Source organism: Protopterus annectens, chromosome 5.part0, assembly GCF_019279795.1.
Source record: "Protopterus annectens isolate FY-2018-M chromosome 5.part0, PAN1.0, whole genome shotgun sequence".
Classification (NCBI taxonomy): Eukaryota; Metazoa; Chordata; order Ceratodontiformes; family Protopteridae; genus Protopterus; species Protopterus annectens.
The window spans coordinates 1,370,605,996-1,370,628,568 of record NC_056735.1 but is presented as its reverse complement, the minus strand read 5'-3'; the positions used below and the strand labels follow the sequence as shown (position 1 = coordinate 1,370,628,568).

Genomic DNA, 22,573 nt, shown 5'->3' with positions numbered 1-22,573 from the left:
TTACATTTCTCTAGCAACAATAGCCGTCATAGCTGTGATTTAAAGCACCTACTTACACTTTCTACAAGATTACTTGAAGGAAAATTCATGTACCACATACAGACATACATATGTATATGATTGCAGTTCATTTTATCAATAGTTCGTTTTGCCTGGCAAAGTGAACTACACTATCATCTTATTAGCAATTTATGTTACTGACTTTCATTTTGTTGGCAGCTTATTTTTTTTTTTTTTTTGGCACAGGGTAAGTGGGTCAGTTTTAGAGGTAGGGACTGTGTGTGTTTGCATGAGCATGTGCAAGTGTTTGCATGTTAGGGTTATAAGGGTTTGGTAAGTGGGTACATTTTAGGTGTGTTTGTGAAGGGGTTTGTGGGTTAAGGTTAGTGTTAAAGCTAAGTAAAGTGTTAATTTAGTGTTGTGCATGTGTGCTTTTATGTAGTATATGTCTGAGCTGTTTTGTGTAGTGGTAGTATTACAGGAAGGATATTTCATTGGTGTTTGGGGGGGGGGGGTTATTTTATTGCATTTGTATTTTAAACTGATTGCAAAAGAATACTGGTTGTCTTTTTTGCAATTAATTTAACTTGGGGTTTGGATGTGTTTGTCAGTATTATATGTTTGGGATTTTAACTTGTTAGTATTAGGTATTGTCAGGCTTTTGCTTTTGGTGTTTTAAGAATCAATATTTCACTGTCAGGATTTGTAAATGTATAATGAATAAACACATGTATACTCACTTGAATAAGTAATTTGAAATGTTATACATGTGTACGCAAGTGGCTGTCATCATCAGGCATCAGACCAGCTGTACTTACTGTAGGCATGCATTCATGGTAAAAGGAAGCTACACTTCATGTATAGAAATTACACCTGTACAACTTGATGAGTGAATGTAAACACTTCTTTCTATGTTCTTTTTGCCCGCCAACTGTCCAGCCTTTTTTCAGTGAGATATGCTTGTTGTTTCTCCAGTTCATTGGGAATGCTTGCCCAGTGTTGGGGAAGCAGCCATCTAGAAGAGAGTCATCATTTAGGCAGTCTTAAGGATACTTTGTGACTTCACTGGCATTCCTGTTTTGAGGATTTTTTTTTTTATGGTCTAGCCAAGCCTTTGGGTGGGAGGATGCACTTCTTGCATCACCGGGGGACGTCTACAACACTTTGCTCAGTTTGTGTTCCTTGCCGTATGTTTGCAGTTAAGGCTGTCACAAAGCTGTGGCTTGGTGAGCCAAAAACTGTCCCATAGAATGCACATTTGCATCATCCCTCCTCCTAAGGAATATATTAATGTGAGTACTGCTGTCCCTCCTCCATCCCTCCCAAGGGTGAGTAGGCCGATCCTCTACTGCCTGCTCTGTCAGGCACCTCATACTGTAATTGAGTTCTTGTTGTCATTAGTGTAGTCTGGACTTTATTCCTCTATGCCACCATAGGTGTTGCACAGTGTATTTAAAAAAAAAAACAAAAAAAAAACTTTAGATAAGAAGTTGTTCTATATTCTTCTTCTTCTTCTATCATTCTTTACAGATGGGTTCGGAGCCGATCCCTCGGCTCAGAGTCGGCACCTACTGCAAAGCTCGAGGACTTCAAGTAGCTCGAAGCCAAGTCCCTATCCCATGATGCACCTTGAGTTACCTCGGATCTAGTTTGCTGCTGCAACTGATCAGAGGTTCCTGATAGCTCGGACCAGTAAAACTTTTCTATTTTAAAAATTATTGTTAGTTTTTCACTATAGTAGTTAGATATTTAGGTTAGATAAGCTCTTAAAGCCTTATCTACAGAGTTCCCTTCCCTGTGTGCTGTTTTCTTAGCTATATATTTGACCTAGTTTTTCTTTATAGGCCTATTTAAATTCTCTGACAAAAATTGTTTATTCTGTGACCTTTTGTCACATATATTGTTAGAATAGATGTGATAGTGTTCAATCTCGCCGTTTGTTCTTACACATGGGTTCGGAGCCGATCCTCGGCTCCGTGCCGGCCTCTTGCAAGCTCTGCATCGAGAAGAAGCTCGAGACAATCTAATACCCACAATCCCCCTCTGCCTTTACCTCAGATCTAGTTTGCCGCTGCTGCATTCGCATCGTTGGGAGCTAGCTCGAGGGTTTTCTAAGCTAAGATATAACTTTTTGTTGTATTTTACTGAGATTTTTGATTTAACTTAATATTGTTAGTATTACTGGTGTGATTGTGTTCTGGTTCCGTAGTTCTTTGGTACCGTTAACCCTTTTATCGGTATTTTTGTACCGGGGCCTACACCCTTACCATATACTGATATATTTTGAGTCAATTTACCTAATTGTGACTAACCGGATTTGACATTTACCTGATTGTGACATTTACCTGATTGTGACTTTTTACTCGGATTTGACTGTGTTTTTGCTTCTTATATTACCTACAATGTCTGAGAAGGCAAAGTCTGGTTTCAAGCGTTGTCAGTGTGGCCAAAAAATGTCGGTCACTGACAACCATAGTTCCTGTGTCTACTGCCTTGGCCCTCTCCACTTACAAGAGGATTGCTCCATTTGTCACTCTTTCAGTGGGAGGGTCATGACAGATAGGCGCAGGAAACTAATGGACAGGGGTCTGTTGAAACCAGCTTTCCAAGAGGCTTTGGATGCTTCTGACCAGGCATCGAAGTCCTCTAAGGAATCGAAGACATCGGAGCCCAAGTCATCGGCTCCGAGCTCTTCTTCAAAAGTTAGATCACCGGTTCCACAGACTTCGGGGCCGAGTGTTCAACTGGTGTCGGTTCCTGAGCCTCGAGTCTTGGAACCGGTGATGGAGCTTCCTCCTTCGGCCATATTGAGGTCGGCTCCGTCTTCGGTTCCTTCGACCCGTTCCTCCTCTAAACTTTCGGATGTCGATGTGGATCGTGTGGTGCAGAAGCTGCTGGAGCATTCGGCCCTCTCTAAACTTATTTCGGTTTCCACCCAGCTGGTGTCGAAACCTGAAGGCCTTCCTGTATCTCCATCCATTCCTCCTCCGAGACCGATTCAGTCTTCGGAGCCGGAAGAGGCTGATCTGCTGATTGTGGAGCCCTCGGTCCAGAACCGCCCTTTCTCGGTCTGTTCCTCACCTCGACTCCGTCGGACCCGTACCGGAGTCTCGAGCCGACGGTCTGTTCTTGGTTCCGGGCCGAGTCGAACCGACGTGTCGGTTCCGACTCTCCCCTCAGGGCCTCGCACGGATCGATTCGGCTCCGTCCTCGGGTCGATGCCTTCGTGCCCGTGTCGGGATTCTTCCCATTTCTTCGAGCCGGAGATTCTTCGATGCGGGACCGGGAGCGTTCGACCTGATGAGGAAGGTGTTGTCTACCCAGACAACCACATCAGTGGAAGCAGTTTCTCCTCCCCATAAAGGGCCTTTGTCTTCATCTGCACCCACGGCCACATCCAAGCGTCGGGCACCAGTGTCTCAGCCACCCCTGGAGGGTGCCCCTCTTCCTCGAGGCTTCTTCGGATGCTCCCCACGAGGAAGTCCCTAGGAAGAGACTGTGTAAGAGGAGACACTTGGATTCTCCACAAGAATCCATAACATCTGATACTGACTTAGATGAGTCAGAAGGGTCCCCTAAGTCACCTTCAGAAGATGTCTCTTTTTCAGACATTTTGGAGATCCTGAAGCAGAGAGGTGACTGGCAGTCCCTTCCCCCTTCTGAGGATGAGTCAGTTCTGCTGAAGGCATTTGGTGCTCGCCCTTCCTCCTCCTGGGTCACTCCGCCTTGAACTAATGGAACTTATTGCTCGAAGGGCGTGGGAGGCTCCTGATACAGTGGAACCTGTTCCTAGGAAACCGAACAAGTACATCACGGCACCCCAGGATAAGTCCTACCTTACTAAAGGAGTTCCAGTAGACGCTATGGTGGTGGCTGCAGCCACGAAAAAGGAGATGTCGGAGTCTTCTTCGTCTGTCCACCCGCCTAATAAAGATTCTAGGACGATGGATAGATATGGGAAGCGCATTTTTAGTTCAGCGGCTTTTTCCATGCGGTCCCTGAACTATTTGACCCATTTTACACGTCTGCAGAGGGATCTAGTCAAAGAGTTGGGAGATACCCTCCAGGGTTCTACAGATGCAGCTGTCTCAGAGAAAGTGACAGCGCAACTTAGTACCCTAACGTCGATTGTTCACTCGTCCATGAGGCTGATTTCCTACGCAGCCGAAGGTTCGAGTAGGGCAGCAGCTTCAGCGATTGCTCTTCGTAGACAATCCTGGATGCGCCTATGCTCCTTTGCGGAAGCCTTCAAGTCTTCCTTTACAAACGCCCCATTTGACGGTGCCACTCTTTTTGGCCCCAAGGTAAAGGAGACCCTTACCCGGTGTGAACAAGAGGGAAAGACTCTGTCTGCTGTCGGAGTCCGTTTTTCCACCCCAACCAGACCGTACCCCAAAGGGCAACGCGGTGGGAAAATGTGGTTTCGAAACAAAATCAAGGGTCTTTCCGGGCACACAGGGTGATGCCCCTCTAGAGGCAGAGCAGGGGGCAGAGGTGGCAGACGCCACCCTGGCGCCAGAGGGGTCCGCAACATCAAGGTGACAGGGATACACTCTCTGGTAAACCTTTCCAGCACTCCTGAGAGGAGGCCCGACTGTCCTGCTCTGGTGGCAGTCGGGGTCGCTAGCCTTTACCCTCAGGCCTGGCAAGATATAACTACAGACAATTGGGTAAAAGCGTAGTTACCAGAGGTTACACCATACCCTTTCTATCTTATCCCATTCCAAAGAAAAGACTCCCAGATGTACCGCCCCATCTGCGAGAGCCAGCAGCTTTAGAAATTTCAAAGTTGTTAGACAAAGAGTCATCCAGCCAGTCCCAGCGGACCAGCAAGGATTCGGGACTTACTCAAGGTTCTTTTTAGTTCCAAAGAAAACAGGGGACTGGAGGCCCATTCTAGACCTGAGTTACCTCAATACTTTCGTCAAGAAAGAAAAGTTCTGAATGGTCACGCTTCAGTCGATCCTTCCATTTCTACAGAAGGACGAGTGGATGTGCTCAATAGATCTAGAGGATGCATACTACCACATCAAAATGGCCAGGGCATCCAGAGATCATTTGCGCTTCCGGCTGGGAGCCAGTCACTTTCAGTTTCGAGCCCTGCCCTTTGGTCTGACCTCAGCCCCCAGGGTCTTCACCAAATGCATGGCAGTGGTAGCGTCTCACCTGAGACGTCAGGGATTCCAGGTGTTTCCGTATCTGGACGACTGGCTCCTTTCAGCCACCACCCGGCGTCAACTACTGCAGGCCAGAGACTATGTTCTTCAACTGTGTGTTCACCTAGGGATCTCGGTAAATTTCGGAAAATCCTTACTTCAGCCATCACAAAATATCTTGTTCATAGGAGCAGAGTTAAACACACGGCAATTAATTCTGAGGCTTCCCACAGAAAGGATAGTATCGCTGCAGACTCACATACGTCTTCTGCTCTTGTCAAGGAAATCTCCTGCAAAACTAGTTCTGAAGGTGTTGGGCCTCATGTCAGCCTCCTTATTGCAATTCCCTGGGAAGGCTGCACATGAGAGTTCTACAATGGCTACTGTTTGCTCAATGGTCATTTCAACAGCTACCTCTAACACACGAGATTCTCATAACAAAGACTTGCAAAACAGACCTAATCTGGTGGCTCCAAACGTGCAACCTTTCCCAGGGGAGGCCGTTTGTGCTACCCACGCCTACAGTTACGGTGACCACGGACGCTTCCCTGATAGGGTGGGGGGGCATCTTTCAGGGACAGACAGTCCAAGGCGAATGGTCCAATTTGGAGTACAATCTGCACATCAGTGTACTAGAGTTGAGGGCAGTGTTTCTAGCGTTGCAACACTTTGCTCCCCTTCTTCCTCTAGGGACTATTGCAGTTCAGACGGACAACATGTCGGTAGTCTGGTACATAAACAAACAAGGGGGAACCAGGTCCTATCAACTATGCAGAGAGGCCATGAGAATTTGGCAGTGGGCGGAGTCCACGGGTCGCTTTCTAATAGCAACGCACATCCCGGGGTCATCCAACGTCATAGCCGACAAGCTGAGCAGAGCAATTCTGCTACCACACGAGTGGTCTCTGAAACAGTCAGTGGCGAAAAGGATTTTTCGCACATGGGGCCAGCCTTCCTGCGACCTGTTTATGCCTCCAATGAACGCCAAATGCAGGAGCTACTTTGCCCTATTACCCCTCCAGGGAAGTCCCCAGGACGCACTGGTTTACGATTGGCCCCGGGACTCCTGTACGCCTTTTCCCCATTTCCTCTGATACCACAATTTCTCCAGAAAGCCAGGAACCTTCACAGGACGATAATTCTCATTGCTCCATTCTGGCCTCGTCAAATTTGGTTTCCTCCTGAAAACTCACTGCATTCGGGACCCTGGATTCTGGACCCAGAGCCGGATCTGTTGACTCACTCGTCAGGGGTTCCCCATCCCGCTCCTGTCACTCCATCTAGCAGCTTGGCTGCTCCAATTCCCAACTTAGCCAGGTCTGATCTCTTGTCACCAGCAGTTCAGAATATATTAGTGGCTTCATAAGGCTTCCACTACTAAAACATATACTAGCAAATGGAAACGGTTTGTATTCTGGGCGAATACACACCACGTTGATCCCTTTACAGCTCCTTTGAATAAGATTTTAGAGTTCTTGACAGACTTATTTCATCAGGGTGCTTCTCCTGCTACTCTAAGAGTTCAATTGGCTGCCATTTCGAATTTCCATGTGGAAGAGTGTGGAGCTCCTATCATGGCTCACAGACTTTGTAAAGCCTTCTTAAAAGGAGTTTTTCATATTAGACCTCCGGTCAGATCTCCTACGTCACCTTGGAGTCTAAACTTGTTACTATCTAAATTAATGTTGCCCCCCTTTGAACCTGCCTCTTCTTGCCCATTAAAATTTTTGTCCTGGAAAACTCTCTTTCTGGTAGCTATTACTTCTGCTAGACGAGTGTCTGAACTTCAGGCTCTCGCCATCAAGCACCCTTATCTAATCTTTCACTCTGACAGAGTTTCTCTTCGTACCAATTCATCCTTCCTCCCTAAAGTGTGTTCTATTAACAACATTAATCAGTCTATTGAATTGCCCACTTTCTTCAAAAACCACTCCAACAAAATGGAGTATATGTTGCACAAATTGGATGTTCACAGACAGCTAAGGTTTTATTTGGATAGAACAAAAGATCACAGGAAAACAGATCAACTCTTTGTGGCTTTTGCTGATAGCAGGAAAGGACTTGCAGTTACCAAAAGAACTCTTTCAAAGTGGTTATCTGATTGTATAATCTATGTATACGATTCTGCAGATCAACCCCTTCTAAACAAACCCAAGGGACATTCCACAAGATCAATATCTACGTCTTTGGCTCATGCAGCTCGCCTACCTCTGGATGCCATTTGTGCGGCTGCTACCTGGTCTAAGCCACATACATTTATTTCTCATTATAAAGTAGATAAGGTTTCTAGGGACAGAGCTACCTTTGGTTCCACTGTGCTCAAGAACGCCCTCCGTGAGTTCCTCAGGATTTAGGAGCTAGGGACGCTACCCATGTGTAAGAACAAACGGCGAGATTGAACACTATCACATATAGAAGTTATGTACTTACCATAACGTTCCATGTGGAGTGTTCATCTCGCCTTTGTTCTTACAGTCCCACCCTCCCACCCTTAGGAGGAACGTTCTTTGATGCCTGGCCAGAAGCATTTTACTACTGTCTTTATTCTCTGTACATAGTTGGTATACACATATACTTATATGTGTCTGTTATGAATGTATAGATGTATGGCATGAATGTACTGTTATGTAGATTGGTTTGCTTGCAAACTAGATCTGAGGTAAAGGCAGAGGGGGATTGTGGGTATTAGATTGTCTCGAGCTTCTTCTCGATGCAGAGCTTGCAAGAGGCCGGCACGGAGCCGAGGATCGGCTCCGAACCCATGTGTAAGAACAAAGGCGAGATGAACACTCCACATGGAACGTTATGGTAAGTACATAACTTCTATTTTTGTGTGATTACTTAAGAGTTAACTTACTTGTTAAAATTCTGTGTGTGTGTGCTTGTTAGCTTTAACTTTAGGCTTGTGTGCATATATTTAGCCTGTTTTTTATTACAAGGCTTATTAGTCCTTATAGTTAGCCTTAGTTTAAAAGGCTTGTGTGTGTGTGTCTTTGTGCTTATAGTTAGCCTGTTTTTTATTAGAAGGCTAATTTGTATTGCTGCTGTTGGGTGTGTCCATTTCTGTCATGGCTGATAACAAGGACAAACACCCTAAGTCAGGGTTTAAAAAATGTCCTAAATGTGGGCAGAAGATGTCGGTTACTGACTGCCATGTGAATTGTGTCTACTGCTTGGGTGCCTTGCACTTACAAGAAGCATGTTCTATATGCCATTCTTTTTCCTGTAAAGTCCTCCTGGAGAGAAAAATAATCTTATTGACAGGGGTTTGTTGAAACATTCTTCCAGGAGGCTTTGAGTAACCAGGATGGATCTAGTATGTCCTCAAAGTCCTCTAAGACTTCTGTGGATTCAAAAAAATCAACAGGTCTTGGAGCCAACTGTTTTTTCTTTTCGGAGCCAGTCCCCGGTTTTGGAACCGGTATTCGAAATTCCTAAATCACCACTACTCCAGTCGGTACCATCAGTCTGATCATCTCAGTCTTCTGTTAGCCTGTCTGATTTGGATGTGGATTGGGTGGTGCAGAAGCTTCTACAGGCACCAGCCTTTGCCAAATTATCTGCTCCGACCCAGGGGACTTAGGAGTTGAAGACCCGAATACCAGCTATATCTCTTCCTCCTCCAAGCCATACCAGTCCTTTGGAGCCAGAGAAGTCAGACTTGCTGATTGTGGAGCCTTCGGAGCCGACGCCTGCTCCAGTGTCTTCAGCTCCGTTCACTCTGACATCCTCGGTGCCAATCGAGGACTCTAGGAGTCGACACTCTCTGGTCGGGTCCAGGGAGGATAGTCGAACTTAATTGTCAGTTCTGACTTTGTCTCTCAGGGCTTCGACTCAAATGAGCTCGGTTCCTACCTCAAGCTCGGAACTCACTGTCCCAGTGCCGGGGGTATCGACAGTTTCCTCAGATTTGTCTGTCCCTTCGCATCGGAGCATAGGTGCATTTGAAGCCATGAGGAGAGTTATGTCTCCCAAGACATCCTCAACTTCGGGTCCGGCTTCTTCATCCCCTCAAGCTCCTGTGTCCGCTTCTGCCTCACAGATCCTTGCTAAGTGCGGAGACCCAGAGCCTCAGGAAGCCCCATTGGGTAGCCCATGCTCTTCTGACACCTCCCCAGAAGCTCCCACTTATGAGTTTCCCAAGAAGCGAGTAAGAGGAAACATTTGGACTCACCTCAGGAGTCATTAACATCTGACACTGACTTGGATGAATCAGAAGGGTCCCCATGGTCCCCCACTGAGGATATCTCATTTGCTGAGATACTGGAAATCCTTAGGCAGAGGGGTGACTGGCAGTCCACCAACCCTACTGAGGATGAGTCGGTCCTCCTGAAGGCTTTCGAGTCTCAGCCCTTCGATGAGCTTATGCAGCTGGTCTCACGAAGAGCATGAGAGTCTCCAGATACCATGGAGCCTGTCCCTAGGAGGCCTAATAAGTTCATATCTGCCCCCCTAGATAAATCCTTCTTGACCAAAGTTGTGCCATTTGATGCCATGGTGGTGGCAGCAGCCACCAAAAAGGAAATGTCTGAAACTTCCTCATCTATCCATCCTAACAGAGACTCCAGGATCATGGATCGATATGGGAAGCACATGTTTAGTTCAGTGACTTTTGCACTTCGGTCACTTAACTATTTAACCCATTTTACAACACTACAAAGAGATCTCCTTAAAGAGCTGGGAGATGCTCTTTAGGGTACAGTAGCCACAGGGGCTACAGACAGAGTTGCCGCCCAGCTTGCTACCCTCAATTCCATAGTGAACTCGTCCATGTGCCTCATTTTATATGCAGCTGATGGAATGAGTAGGGTAGTAGGTACAAGATTTGCTCTTAGGAGGATATGCTTGTGTTCTTTCACGGAGCCCTTCAAGTCATCCTTTGTGAATACCCCCTTTGATGGCTCGTTCCTTTTTGGGCCCAAAGCAAGGAAACTTTAACCAGGTGTGAGCAGGACGGAAAGATTCTGTCTGCTGTCAGGGTCCATTTTTCCACCCCTACCAGACCCTACCCCAAGGGTCAAAGGGGAGGGAAAATGTGGTTCTGAAAAGCCCAAGGAGCCTTTCAGGACACAAGTGGTGAACCCCACTCCAGGGGCAAAGGAGGGCGCAATAATGGAAGACGCTGCCCTCGCAGCAGAGAGGGGTTTGCAACACAAGGGCGACAGAGATTACTTCTTTAGGAAGCCCTACCAGCGCTCCTGAAAGGAGGCCCAACTGTCCTGCTCTGGAGGCATTCAGGGGTCGCTTATCTTTGTACCCAGACGCCTGGCTCAAAATAACAAATGACAACTAGGTACAAAGTATCATTTCCAGAGGATACTTCATCCCATTCGCCACACCCCCTCCACTGACAAGGAAAATCCCAGACGTTCCACCCTGTTACAGGGAACAAGCAACAGTAGAGGTCCAAACGTTGCTAAGAAAGAGTCATCCAATCAATCCCAGCAGACCAGACAGGATCCAGAACTTACTCAAGATTCTTTTTAGTTCCAAAAAAGACAGGGGACTGGAGACCTATATTGGACCTCAGCAGACTAAACAAATCTGTAAAGAAAGAGAAGTTTCGGATGGTCACGCTTCAGTCTATACTTCCCTTCTTAGGGAAAGACAATTGGATGTGCTCAATAGATCTCCAGGATGCGTACTACCACATAAAAATGGCCAGGCCATCCAGGGATCATCTGCGCTTCTGGCTGGGAGCCAATCATTACCAGTTTCGAGCCCTGCCCTTTGGTCTCACTACAGCCCCCAGAGTGTTCAAATGCATGGCAGTGGTCACAGCTCACCTGAGACATTTAGGATTCTAGGTGTTTCTGTACCTAGACAATTGGCTCCTTACCGCCAGGCATCAACTCATTCAGGCCAGGGAGTCCACTCTGTCACTCTGCAATCAGCTGGGCATTACAATAAACTCAGAAAAATCTGCCTTGTCGCCATTGCAGCATATCGTCTTTATCGGAGCAAAACTGGACACTACCACCACCATGCTAAGACTTCCAGTAGAAAGAGTCTTACTTCTCCATCAGCGTGTTTGCATTCTAATATCCAAAAGCAAAGCACCAGCATCAGAAGTTCTGAAATTGTTAGGTATGATGGCAGCAGCAATTCTAACCATACCACTGGGTTGTATGCACATGCGGATACTACAATGGCTGTTGTTCACTCAGTGGTCTTACTAGGAGCTCCCCATGTCTCACATAATAATGATCACAAATTCCTGCAAAAAGGATCTTCAGTGGTGATTGACCTCACTTCATGTTACTTTAGGACGCCCATTTGTGCTACCCCCTCCAGTGGCCAGAGTGACCACGGACGCTTCCCTGATAGGGTGGGGGGGGCATTTTCAGGGAAAGACAGCCCAAGGCACATGGACCGATCAAGAGACACATCTGCATATCAATGTCCTAGAGATGAGAGCAGTACTTTTGGCATTGCAGAATTTCCAGGGCTCTCTTCCTCTGGGTACGATTGTAATTCAGACGAACAACACGTCAGTGGTGTGGTATTTGAACAAACAAGGAGGAACCAGCTCATATCCCCTTTGTCGCGAGGCCCTCAGAGTATGGCATTGGGCCGTTTCCACCCAGCACTTTCTATTAGCAACACACATCCCGAGGAAATCCAACGTGATAGCAGACAAGTTGAGCAGAGCAATTTTGTTGGTCCCCAGGTCTCCTCTATGCATTCCCACCAATCCCACTGATACCCAAGGTATTACAGAAAGCCAGAACCCTGGGAAGGACCATTATTATAATAGCTCCCTATTGGCCTCATCAGATTTGGTCTCCCTTCCTTCGATTTCATCTTTTGTTGGACCCTGGATTCTGGACCCAGTTCCAGACCTTTTGATGCACTCATCGGGGGAACTTCATCCCTCTCTGCAGTCCCTGAGGCTGACAGCTTGGCTGCTCCAATTCCCATCATAGCCAGGTTCCATAATCTTTCCAATGAGACAAAGCAAATTCTCCTATCCTCTCATAAATCCAGTCTACGAGGAAGCTGTACCTCAGCAAATGGAAAAATGTTTCTGTATGGGCCTCTAAAAACAATATTGATCCTTACCAAGTCCCTATGGCCTCTATTCTAGAATTCTTAACCATGATATTCAATAAAGGACCTGCAGCAGCAACAGTCAGTGTTCAACATGCTGCCATTTCTAACTTTCATCTGGGATTTGAAGGATTGAATATTATGTCGCACAAATGATCCAAAGTCTTTCTCAAAGGGACCTTTCATATTAGACCACCTGTGAAATTTCCCTATTCTCCATGAAATCTAAATTTTATGCTTTCCCGCAAAATTCTTCCGCCATTTGAACCAGCTTTCTCATGTGACCACAAATTTTTGTCATGGAAAACCATCTTTTTAGTGGCTATTACTTCTGCCTGCAGAGTGTCAGAGCTTCAGGCCTTATCCATCAAGCCTCCTTATTTGATTTTCCATACTGACAGAGTCTCACTTCGAACAAACCCCTCTTTATTACCCAAAGCTTGCACTGAAACTAATCTTAACCTAATTATTGATTTGCCAGTTTTCTTCCCCAACCATTCCAACAATTTAGAGTACATGCTGCACAAACTTGATGTTCACAGACAGCTCAGATTTTATTTGGATAGAACAAAAGATTTCAGGAAATCAGACCAGCTTTTTGTTTCATTTTCAGATTCCAGGAAGGGTATGCCAGTGGCTAAAACAACTTTGTCTAAATGGTTATCTGATTGTATCACATTTGCTTATTCAGCTGCCAGTATGCCCTTGCAGCATAAAATTAAAGCTCACTCAATCTTTTTCTGCCAGACTTCCTATTGATAACATTTGCGCAGCAGCTACTTCATCAAAACCTCATACCTTTATCAATCATTACAAGGTGGACAGAGCCTCCTTTGGATACATGGTCCTGAGAAATATACTCCCGTGAGCCACCCGAGGTTGATGGTGCCTGGGACGCTACCCATCAGTAAATAATGAACAGCGAGATAAAACAACTTCACATAAAGAAGTTATGTACTTACCATAATGTTCCATGTGAGTTGTTCATCTTGCCTTCATTCTTACCTCCCTCCCTCCTAGGCTTGCAGAAGACCTAGATGCTAGATCCTTCCTGGTCACTCAACCCTTCTCTCTCTCTCATGGAGTTATAGAATGACATATGGTATTATATGCAGCAAACAAGATCTGAGGTAACTCAAGGTGCATCATGGAATAGGGACTTGGCCTCGAACTACTTGAAATCCTCGAGCTTTGCAGTAGGTGCCGATTTGGAGCCCAGGGATCAGCTCCCCGAACCCATCAGTAAAGAATGAAGGTTAGATGAACAACTCACATGGAACGTTATGGTAAGTACATAACTTCTTTTTTTTCCCTCAGGTGGAGACTTTATTAGTTAGCTGCTATGTTCAATGTTCCCACCACATATTTTGTTTCTCTGTGATGAGATGAGAGTGAAAAAAAGCCTGGAATCTTTTCCTCTCCCTTCTTCCTCTCTGTATTAGTCTTTTACTTCACTCCAGCAGTCTAGGTATCTGTTCAGCAACTGCACCTTTTCTTTTTTTACACTTGACACCCACCATTAACCAGCAGTTTCATCCACTGCAGACACCACTAGATCCAAGCTTTTCTGGTCCTTTTTGTTGTGACACCTTTATACAAAACTGCTACTGAAGGGAAGGGGCAAAAGAAGCACCAGAAAAAAAACAAAACAGTTGTGGTACCATAAAGGACTTAAAAACTGGATGTTGGTAGTGTCATTCTTAAGTATGTCTTTGCCTAGGATCTGAATTCCATTCCCTTCTGCAAACTACCGTTTCACCTTCTGGACTTTTCTGGCATTGTAGAGTGTCGGTTACCCCCCAAAAAGTTGTAATAAGCAGGTTTGATGATAAGGTGTGTAATAGAAGTCTGGTGGGTTTTTTTTGTTTGTTTTTTTTTTTTTTAATTAGGTCATATTCCACTGAGTGGCATCTGTGCCAGGTTTGCCAGGTCACTTTTTTAGTTGTTGGAACCTCAGAAAGAAGAATTTCAGAGTTCCAAGGCCTGGAATGCAAGGCGTGTAATGTATTGTTTAAAGGCTGTCAGCACTAATTCCTACTTCATGCCCAGAGTTTCCTCTGTTGTTATTTTAGAGCTATGTGCTGAGCTGCTTCTTGTCTGTCCAAACCGTCACAATGAAAGAGTGCACCTTGTACATACACTGGTTGTCCACAGGCAGTTAAGATACAACACCATGAAAACATTCCTTCCAGAAAAAATGACCAACATTTTGTTTCCTCCTAGAAAAGAAGAGGGAAGGCCTGGCTATAGCCAAGCAAGTATTGTTCAAGTGGCTGTTAAACTGAATTGTCTTTTGCAACAAGTGCAGCAAGCCCCTGCATGATCCTGTTAGACAGCATTTTATTAGCAAGGCAGCTGTTTCAACTTCATAATGTAAACTTGCGTCTGCACAAGAGGTCTTGGAAACTGCCACATGGATTACTCTGCATACTTTTGCCCAGTCTAGAAACAGAATGGCTTTGGCATTGTGTACAAAGGAAGACACTGTTGCTGTGTTCCTGCTTGGGAATCTGTTCAGATGCTACATTTTACTGTTACACTGATGAATATAGTGTGGTTGTCAAAAAAGGAGGAATTTGAGGAGGATTTGCTGTTAAAGCTTCACTCCCTTTTCCACTGCATGTAAGTTTTAGATAAGGTGGTATTTCAGAACATAAGTAAATCTATAAAAGTTTCTTAGTGTTCTAGTTTTTCCTTCAGGTAAGCTACTACAAGTGCGCTTCTCTGTCAGGCTAGAAGAAATGAAGAAAGCACATGCCAGTGTTGGATTTATATAGCTGTCTGGAGAAACTACAGTTACCACCTTAGTCGGTGCAAGGCCAGAATTGCCCACCAAAGGGGAAAAGCACAGTTTTGTAAAATCAGCTGGACCACAGGATCAGAAAATGGATAAACCAAAATATCATGTTTTACTGTTATAATAACTTTTTCTCAAAGATCTGCTGTTTTGTTAAGTATTTTATACTACTAGCACCTTCTATGGCCGGGACACAATCTGTATTGTTTTCCTTATGTAGAGATTCAGCTATACATATGTGTGCTTGTGTTTAAAACCAGAAGACAGCTGCGTTTTGCTTCTCAAATTTTGGTTAATTATCTTCAACTAGTCACAAACAGTGGTCATTTATTAGACAAAACTTCTTTCAGTTACATTCAGAAGCACCAGGTGAGAGGACAGCCAGAATATGTTGGCAGAAATGCCATGTTAGTATAAGTCCGGGATTGTTAATAGATGGAATTTTAATCTAGTTACCTGTACTAGAAGAGTCTGCATTCAAGTGTTCTGGACTGCTGCAGTTCAGGATGTATTGCAATGGTTTTGTGTTGTGATTACCTTACGGCTATGCTACTGTTTAGTGGTGAGTATATTTGCATTTAGTGCTTTGTTTGCATTATAAATGGCATTTTGCTAGAATGCTACACTTGTTTGGATAGACTTTAAATAGAGGGTATATGATACTCTGCATGAAATGTGTTGTAGAAATGTAATTTTGATTTAGGTTTGTTATATAATCTGGTGGTTCAGTTTTATTAGATGATCCTTGCAAGCATAACTACAGTTTATCTACAGAATGTTAACTTGTTTACATGGGCACATTTATCTTTCAGATGCAGTTCATGTAATGCCATGAAGTGTGAGAAATTGGATCAGCTCTGGAAAGATGACCTAAGCAGCAAATTCTTATACTCCAAGCAAAATTCTCTTTGCTTAAAACTCCTATTCTTCCATTACAACACTAACGTAAATCAGGCTTGAAGGAGGGAAAGGGTAGAGTTACAGGCCTAGGGGCTATATGCTACAGTGTCAAGAAAATGCCATCCTTATGAAGGCCAAGATCAGTCGGAATCTCTTCTTGAATGCTTCCCTCAGCTGATGCTATAACTCAATTTGTAAACATAAACACAAATAATATCTTTGTGGAGAACAAAGGATGCTGGAAGAGTTTATCAGATTCGAAATTGGCAACTGATTGGAGATGGTGTATACCTCACCTTTGACACCTGCAGAGGATAAATGCAATCTTGTTTATCAGTCCTGCACTAATTATTTCAACCCTCGCAGAACAGAAATTCTAACTACAATTAATTGTTTTTAATCAGTGTATTTGGTTTGAAATAGACATTCCTTGTGCATTATTGTTTATATTTATTTATGATTGCTAGCTAAATAATGTAATATGTCAGAACACCTCACAGATTAGGAACAGGTATACACAGTATGTTTGGGAATACGTGTGCACAGTGTATTTGATCATGTCAAGAAAGACTGGCTGATAATGCTGTTAAACTCACATACAACACACTATATACAAGTCCTCTTTAATTATACTAAGGAAAAATTATTTGTTCTAGGACAGATTCTCAAAGTGAATTTATACTGGGAATTGGGAAAGAGTTATTGAATATATTAATCTGTGTAGTCAATTCTGTACCTAAAAGTTTGCAGGGTAACAGTTAACTGACGAGAAAAGCACTACATTTGTAATCAATGTTCTATTGCATTGGGAAGAGACTTTATTGCTTTATGCTTGGCATGTCCTTTTACATTTGACATTTTAAGGCCTTTCCAAAATGAATGTGATGAACTGCTTTCATTTTAATGACTTTCCTTCTGCACATTAGATTTCAAGGCTGTAGTAGAACAGAAAAGGTGAAAGGTTATTTAGGTGTCTTCTGTCTTCTTCACCAAGCTCCCTGAAGAACTTTATGTAAAACTAGAAATGTTTAGAATGCAACTGTGCAATAAAGAGCCCCATTGAAGATCAGTCTATTGGCACTGTTGATCGGTGCTTTATGTAAATACAAGAAAAAATGTGCTTATTTTGAGAAGTGATTTGATGGGGCAAGGCAAAGGGACAGCCATGCTAATGGATGCAGTTCTGTAATGAATTCAGCATATTTGCTGCATTGTCTTTGCAGATTCTATTTTTGTTTAAAAAAGATAAAAGTATGTTACCAGAATTGGGTGGATTTTCAAATAAAGTGCCGCTTCCACTGAAATTTTGTTAAAAGTATATTACCTGAAGTGTATTTTTGCTTCAAGAATATTTGGCAAGCATGTATACTGAAATGAAAAACAGGAAATATTGGTATTGTAAAAAAACAAACTGCAGGTTTGCAGAGACTCCGACTGTAAGCTCCTGGATCAACCAAATGTACTTTGGACAAAATAAAGTACTCCAAAATGTTTTATGATCAGTGCTTTCATTTTATTAGTAAAATAAGTTCATCCACATTTAAAATCGGCATATATAACCTGGTTTTATCACATGACCTCAAGTGTCCTGAAGTCACACAACAGATTTAAAGTGACAACACCATAGTTACATAAAAAACTAATATTTAAATGGAAAACATACTCAAAAATATTTCTGATATCTTTTTTGTATGTGAAATTATCATAAGTCTTAAAATATCTCTTGCATAAATGTCCCTAAGTGTGACACAGGTTTTATAAGGCATTTTATAACATATCCATGATGTTTATCTCTGCAGTGCTTTATTTTTCATAAACAGCTAATGGAAGTTTGTTCATTTAAGCCCGGCCCGGCCACATACTAGCATTTACAGTCAGTTGTCAGTAAAGTTCTTGTTTCTCCAGTAATAGTGGCCAGAGCCCTCCCTGTTTATTGTTATTAACTTTCTGTAAAATGACAAACTTGAAATGATGTTCAGGTTGAGCTTTTAGATGTTTTAACCAGAGTGTTATTTTCATTTTTTCTGTTCATATATACAATCTTTTAATTTCTGCTCAGTCTATCCTATATAATATCCTGAACATTCTTGGCATAAAGCAGCATAAACAACTCCCTGTGTCTGATAGTTTAGGGGACTATGAATGTGGAATAGATAATCTTTTATTTTAAAATTATTACATTCTAGTATGTATTTGCAAGAAGAACATCTTTCACATTTTCTCATTCTGTTGGGCCTATTCCTATTCTGTCTAGTACCAAAGGCTTCAACATTGTTCTTTAAATTGTGACTCTTTTTATATACAATGTGTGGTTTGGATCCATTTTTTTCTAGGAATTCACTGTTTCACTTGGCACTGTTATGCCAAGAATGTGTAGGATACTATATAGGAAAGTCTGAGTGGAAATTAAAAGACCGTATATATGAACATATGTATGATTTAAAGAGAAAAATGAAAATAACGCTCCAGTTAAACATCTAAAAGCTCACCCTGAACATCATTTCAAGTTTATCATTTTAGAAAAAGTTAATAATAAATGGGGAGGGCCCTGTCTACTATTAGTGGAGAAAAGAGAACTTGCTGGCAATTGACTTTAAATGCTAGTGTGTGGTCAGGATTAAATTGTTGAAACTTCCATTAGCTGTTTATTAAAAATAAATCTGCAAAGATAAACATTGTGGATGTGTTATAAAATGGGTTATAAAATCTGTGTCACACTGGGGAATATTTATGCAAGAGATATTTTACGACTTGCGATCATTTTACACACAAAAAAAGGTTTTAGAAATATTTTAAGGATGTTTTCCATTTAATATTAGTTTTGCATGTTACTAAGGTGTTGTCACTTTAAATCTGTTGTGACTTAGGATCATTTCACACAAAAATAATGTATTAGAAATGCTTTCAAGTATGTTTTCCATTTAATATTCGTTTTGAATATAACTAAGGTGGTAGTTTAAATCTGTTGTGCGAGGTCAGGAGACTTGAGGTTATGTGACAAGACTGGGTTATATAAGCAGCTTTCAAATGTGGATGAACTTATCTGAAGAAGTTGTTTTACTAATAAAATGAAAGTACTCATCATAAAACATGTTTGGAGTACTTTATTTTGTTCCAAAGTGCATTTGGTTGATCCAGGAGCTTGCAGTCGGTGTTTCTGCAGACCTGTGGTTTGCTTTTTCCTTTTTTTTGTTTGGTTTGTGTTCTGCTACCAGTTGTTAAAATATTGGTATTGCAAATTAACTGGGAAAAAGACTACTTTCAGATTTTTTTTTGCAACATTATGACGTAGGCTGTAGCCAGGGCAATCTAACACCCTCTTGTTGCAGACTTTATCCTTGGTAGTAAGGGTTTTGCTAATAGCCATTCACTGTCTACTCACTGATAGTGCAAGAAACATGTTCTGTTCTTGTCCTATAGTATTTTATTTTGCCATATAACTGACGATTGAACAAACAGGCTTATTCAGATCTTGTTCTATTTACCAGGGGTTTGAGGTTATTTTATTGCATTTATTTGTAAGTTCTTTACTTCATTGAAATTACAGTACATATTTTTTTCAGTTTTGCTTTCAGTGGACTTTTGTCATTACCTTAGTACCTAGATATGTCTGAGCCTACATATTACATCAAACAGATACTCATTCAGTTTACTCAATTTGTTTTGGCCCATATATTGATATTGATGTGTCTTTCCTTTAAGTAATTCATTTAAGCAGCCAAGCTTAGAAGTCCTCGACACTTCATCTCTTAAACTACTGTTCAGAAAACTTTGAATCAGTGAGAGGTCATAACAGGCTATAGTCGATTTTGGTCTTCAGAGGTAAGTACATTCCATTCTTCCAGTTTTATAAGTGCTTCAGGCTTAGAACAAGACACAGAACTGTAATTTAAGAAGGTTTTTTTCAGTGGACTTGTCCTCAAAAGGTAAAGATGAAAATGCTAAATAAATACTTGAAGCCTGAAGAAAACAATGAACTGTATAAATGCCATTTATGGCTTCAAAAATATATAGAAATGGTTAGATATTAACTGCAAGTCTGGCAAGCAGGAGGATAAGCTAAGTGTAAGACAGACAAAACTGGACTTGATTGTAATGCATCTCTACAGGCTCTTCGCAACTGCTCTGACTCTAGTGCCTACCTTTGAGACCAGTAATGGCCAAACATCTGACATTATTTAGACACAAGTACTCAATGTCAAGTTTCTCAAATAAAACTCTGTTTTTTTCTTTGCTTATCTTACAGAATTTAAGTTGTTCTCACTATTCAAAACTTAGATCTCCAAAGATGTGTGTGTAGATACAGGTGTATTTTGATGTCTGATTACAGGAGCCCATCAGTTTATCCCAGACATCTGTCCATCTTCATTCTGTGAAACTTTGTCCTTCCGTTTTCTTCATTAAAGCAAAGTCTTATGAAACAACAATTTGTTACATCCCCCAACTCAATGTTTTCATTCTTTTCTGGAACTGGACAGTCTGGTGAGCTTGCATTTAATTTGCTAGTACCTCCTCCATTACCAGGTATAGATTATGAATATTTTTTATGGCTCCTGACAAAGTGAATAAGTTACTCAGTACATATACCTGGTGCTCTTATACCTGCAAGTATGTTAAACTTTTTTTGCAGATGTCTGTTTCGCTGATATTTTCATAAATAATTTGCTTCAGACCATATCTGCCTATTTACTGTCCCCTGCTGGAATTTAACAGAAGATGGACATAATCAGCATCTTCATTTTAAATTTAAAGCACTGTTGATGTTGATCACAAGGACCATTGTTGCCAAAATTCATTGTGTCATTGGAAAATAACTGAGCACATGTTTCAATCCCCTGGCCTGATCATTTTACCATTTGGATGTTTCTAGAGGTGTGTGTGGGTGTAAAGTCACGTTATGGCCATCAGTTGGTACCTGGCTATTAAAGCAAGTGTGTGAGAGCTCTACACACCCAATTCAGTTCTTGTTTTGCTACTGAAACTGACTTTGTTACTCTGCTTTGCTTCATTAATTCACTGACCAGTACCTAGATGTCAGTCTAATCCAGTGCTAAGTGAAAACTTCCATTATTTTATAGAGCTATTTATATTGCATAAATAGCTCTATAAAGAAGAAAATTGTAAGCACGTGACTTTCCTCTAAATGTCTTTGATCTACAGTGCCTTTTATTTCTGAGAAAATCACAGCATTAATTGTGGACGTTGTGTTAGTCATCAGAAATGCTTTTCAGTAGGAGAGGTGAGAACTTTACAGGCCTTTTTAGGCCATAAAAATTGTCACCGCTTTCATCTGTTCATTCAACTAGACAAAATCTGTAGCTAACACTAAGCATTTATTTAAAAAAAAGATCATCTAAGTATACCATGAAATACAAGGAATCCCCGGTAATAAAAATTTTCCTTTCATAAAACTGAAAAAATAAATTGTGGAGATTCCATTAGTTATTATGCAGAGGCATGCTTTGGTGAACAATGAGCCCATTCCTGTTACACTTAGCTAGATTGCTTTCTGGTTTCTGCTGGGGCTAAGATTTGGTTATCCACTCCATGTGTGGAAGACTGTTTCTCCCTTTTTTTTTCGTATAACCCCAGTGCTTTAGCTTGCATTTCTAGGAAAGGAAGCAGTGGTAGAATAGGCTAATTTGATTGCATCACAGTCATTAAATGGCACCTGTTGCTGGAGGCTTTGTCACTCAATGAAAGAAATTTGCTGCCCTACATATCGTTTTGCAGGTGTCTTCTACAGGAGCAGTATCTGCACTTCTTGTACCTGTTGCTCCAGAGACCCACCTTGTTTCTGATGCTTCTTTGCTTAATAATAGTCTAGCCATTCTATTTGTGATGTTAAAGCACTAGACATTGGTGGAGCAGACACCTGTGTCTGTGTTTTGTCCCCAGTAGGAACATGTCCGTTACTGAATTTCTGATGTTGGGGCATATCGGGTTACAAAGGAAGGAAGTATTTCCCACCTCTTTTTTGTTTTGACATTCTGGGGATTATGAAAAATCATTAACTTACCACAGACTGTCCTTGGTCTGAATGCTTGCTCTGTGAATAAGGATTCTTTGTCATCTGGTCTGCATCAGAAGGCATGTCGTTTGGATAGAGTTTAACATAAGTCAAAGAGTTGTCAACACACAGACTGTTATGAAGTTTCTTTTTGTAGTGTGGCTTTTTTCACTTGATCCCTTACATGATAGATGACTGTAGACAATTCAGAAGTAGAGTATATTTTAGTGTCTCCAATTACCTTATATGTGATGCGTATGTGTATGTCTTATCCCCTTCTTAAAAGTTCCCCACCAGAAGATCTCTGTTTTCGGGCGAGTCAGGGCATGTGACTCCTCTGATTTCTCCTCAAAAATGTTTTAGTCATCGTCTGGGCAAGAAAGCAGAGATCATTTGGGTCATCTCAGCCATGGAGCTTTTTATATAGGTTACTTATCTAGCCTTAGAAAACTCTAGATTCTACTTGCTCTGCCCCTAAGAAGGATGATGCCCTCTTTAAGCCCCTAGCTGAGTGGCGTGACTTTCTAAGTATCATATGGCAAACTCCCTTGTACCTTGTTTCATCCATCATATGTTCCAGAGACCACAGCATCTTTTCAGTTTACTGCATAATGAAACTAAGGTTTAAATTTAATTTAACTCAATGTTGTTTATTTCGGA

The 22,573-nt window shown here is 42.2% G+C and overlaps 1 protein-coding gene across 1 annotated transcript in view; it reads left to right on the top strand.

The window, feature by feature from the left end:
* Positions 1-17,207, top strand: part of PICALM (phosphatidylinositol binding clathrin assembly protein) — a 1,485,257-nt gene extending 1,468,050 nt beyond the window's left edge. The window contains exon 14 of the mRNA XM_044072003.1: positions 15,816-17,207. Within this exon, the coding sequence (XP_043927938.1) occupies positions 15,816-15,830 (15 nt within the window). The 3' untranslated portion in view covers positions 15,831-17,207. The remainder of the gene's footprint in view (positions 1-15,815) is intronic.
* The last annotated feature ends 5,366 nt before the right edge of the window (positions 17,208-22,573 follow it).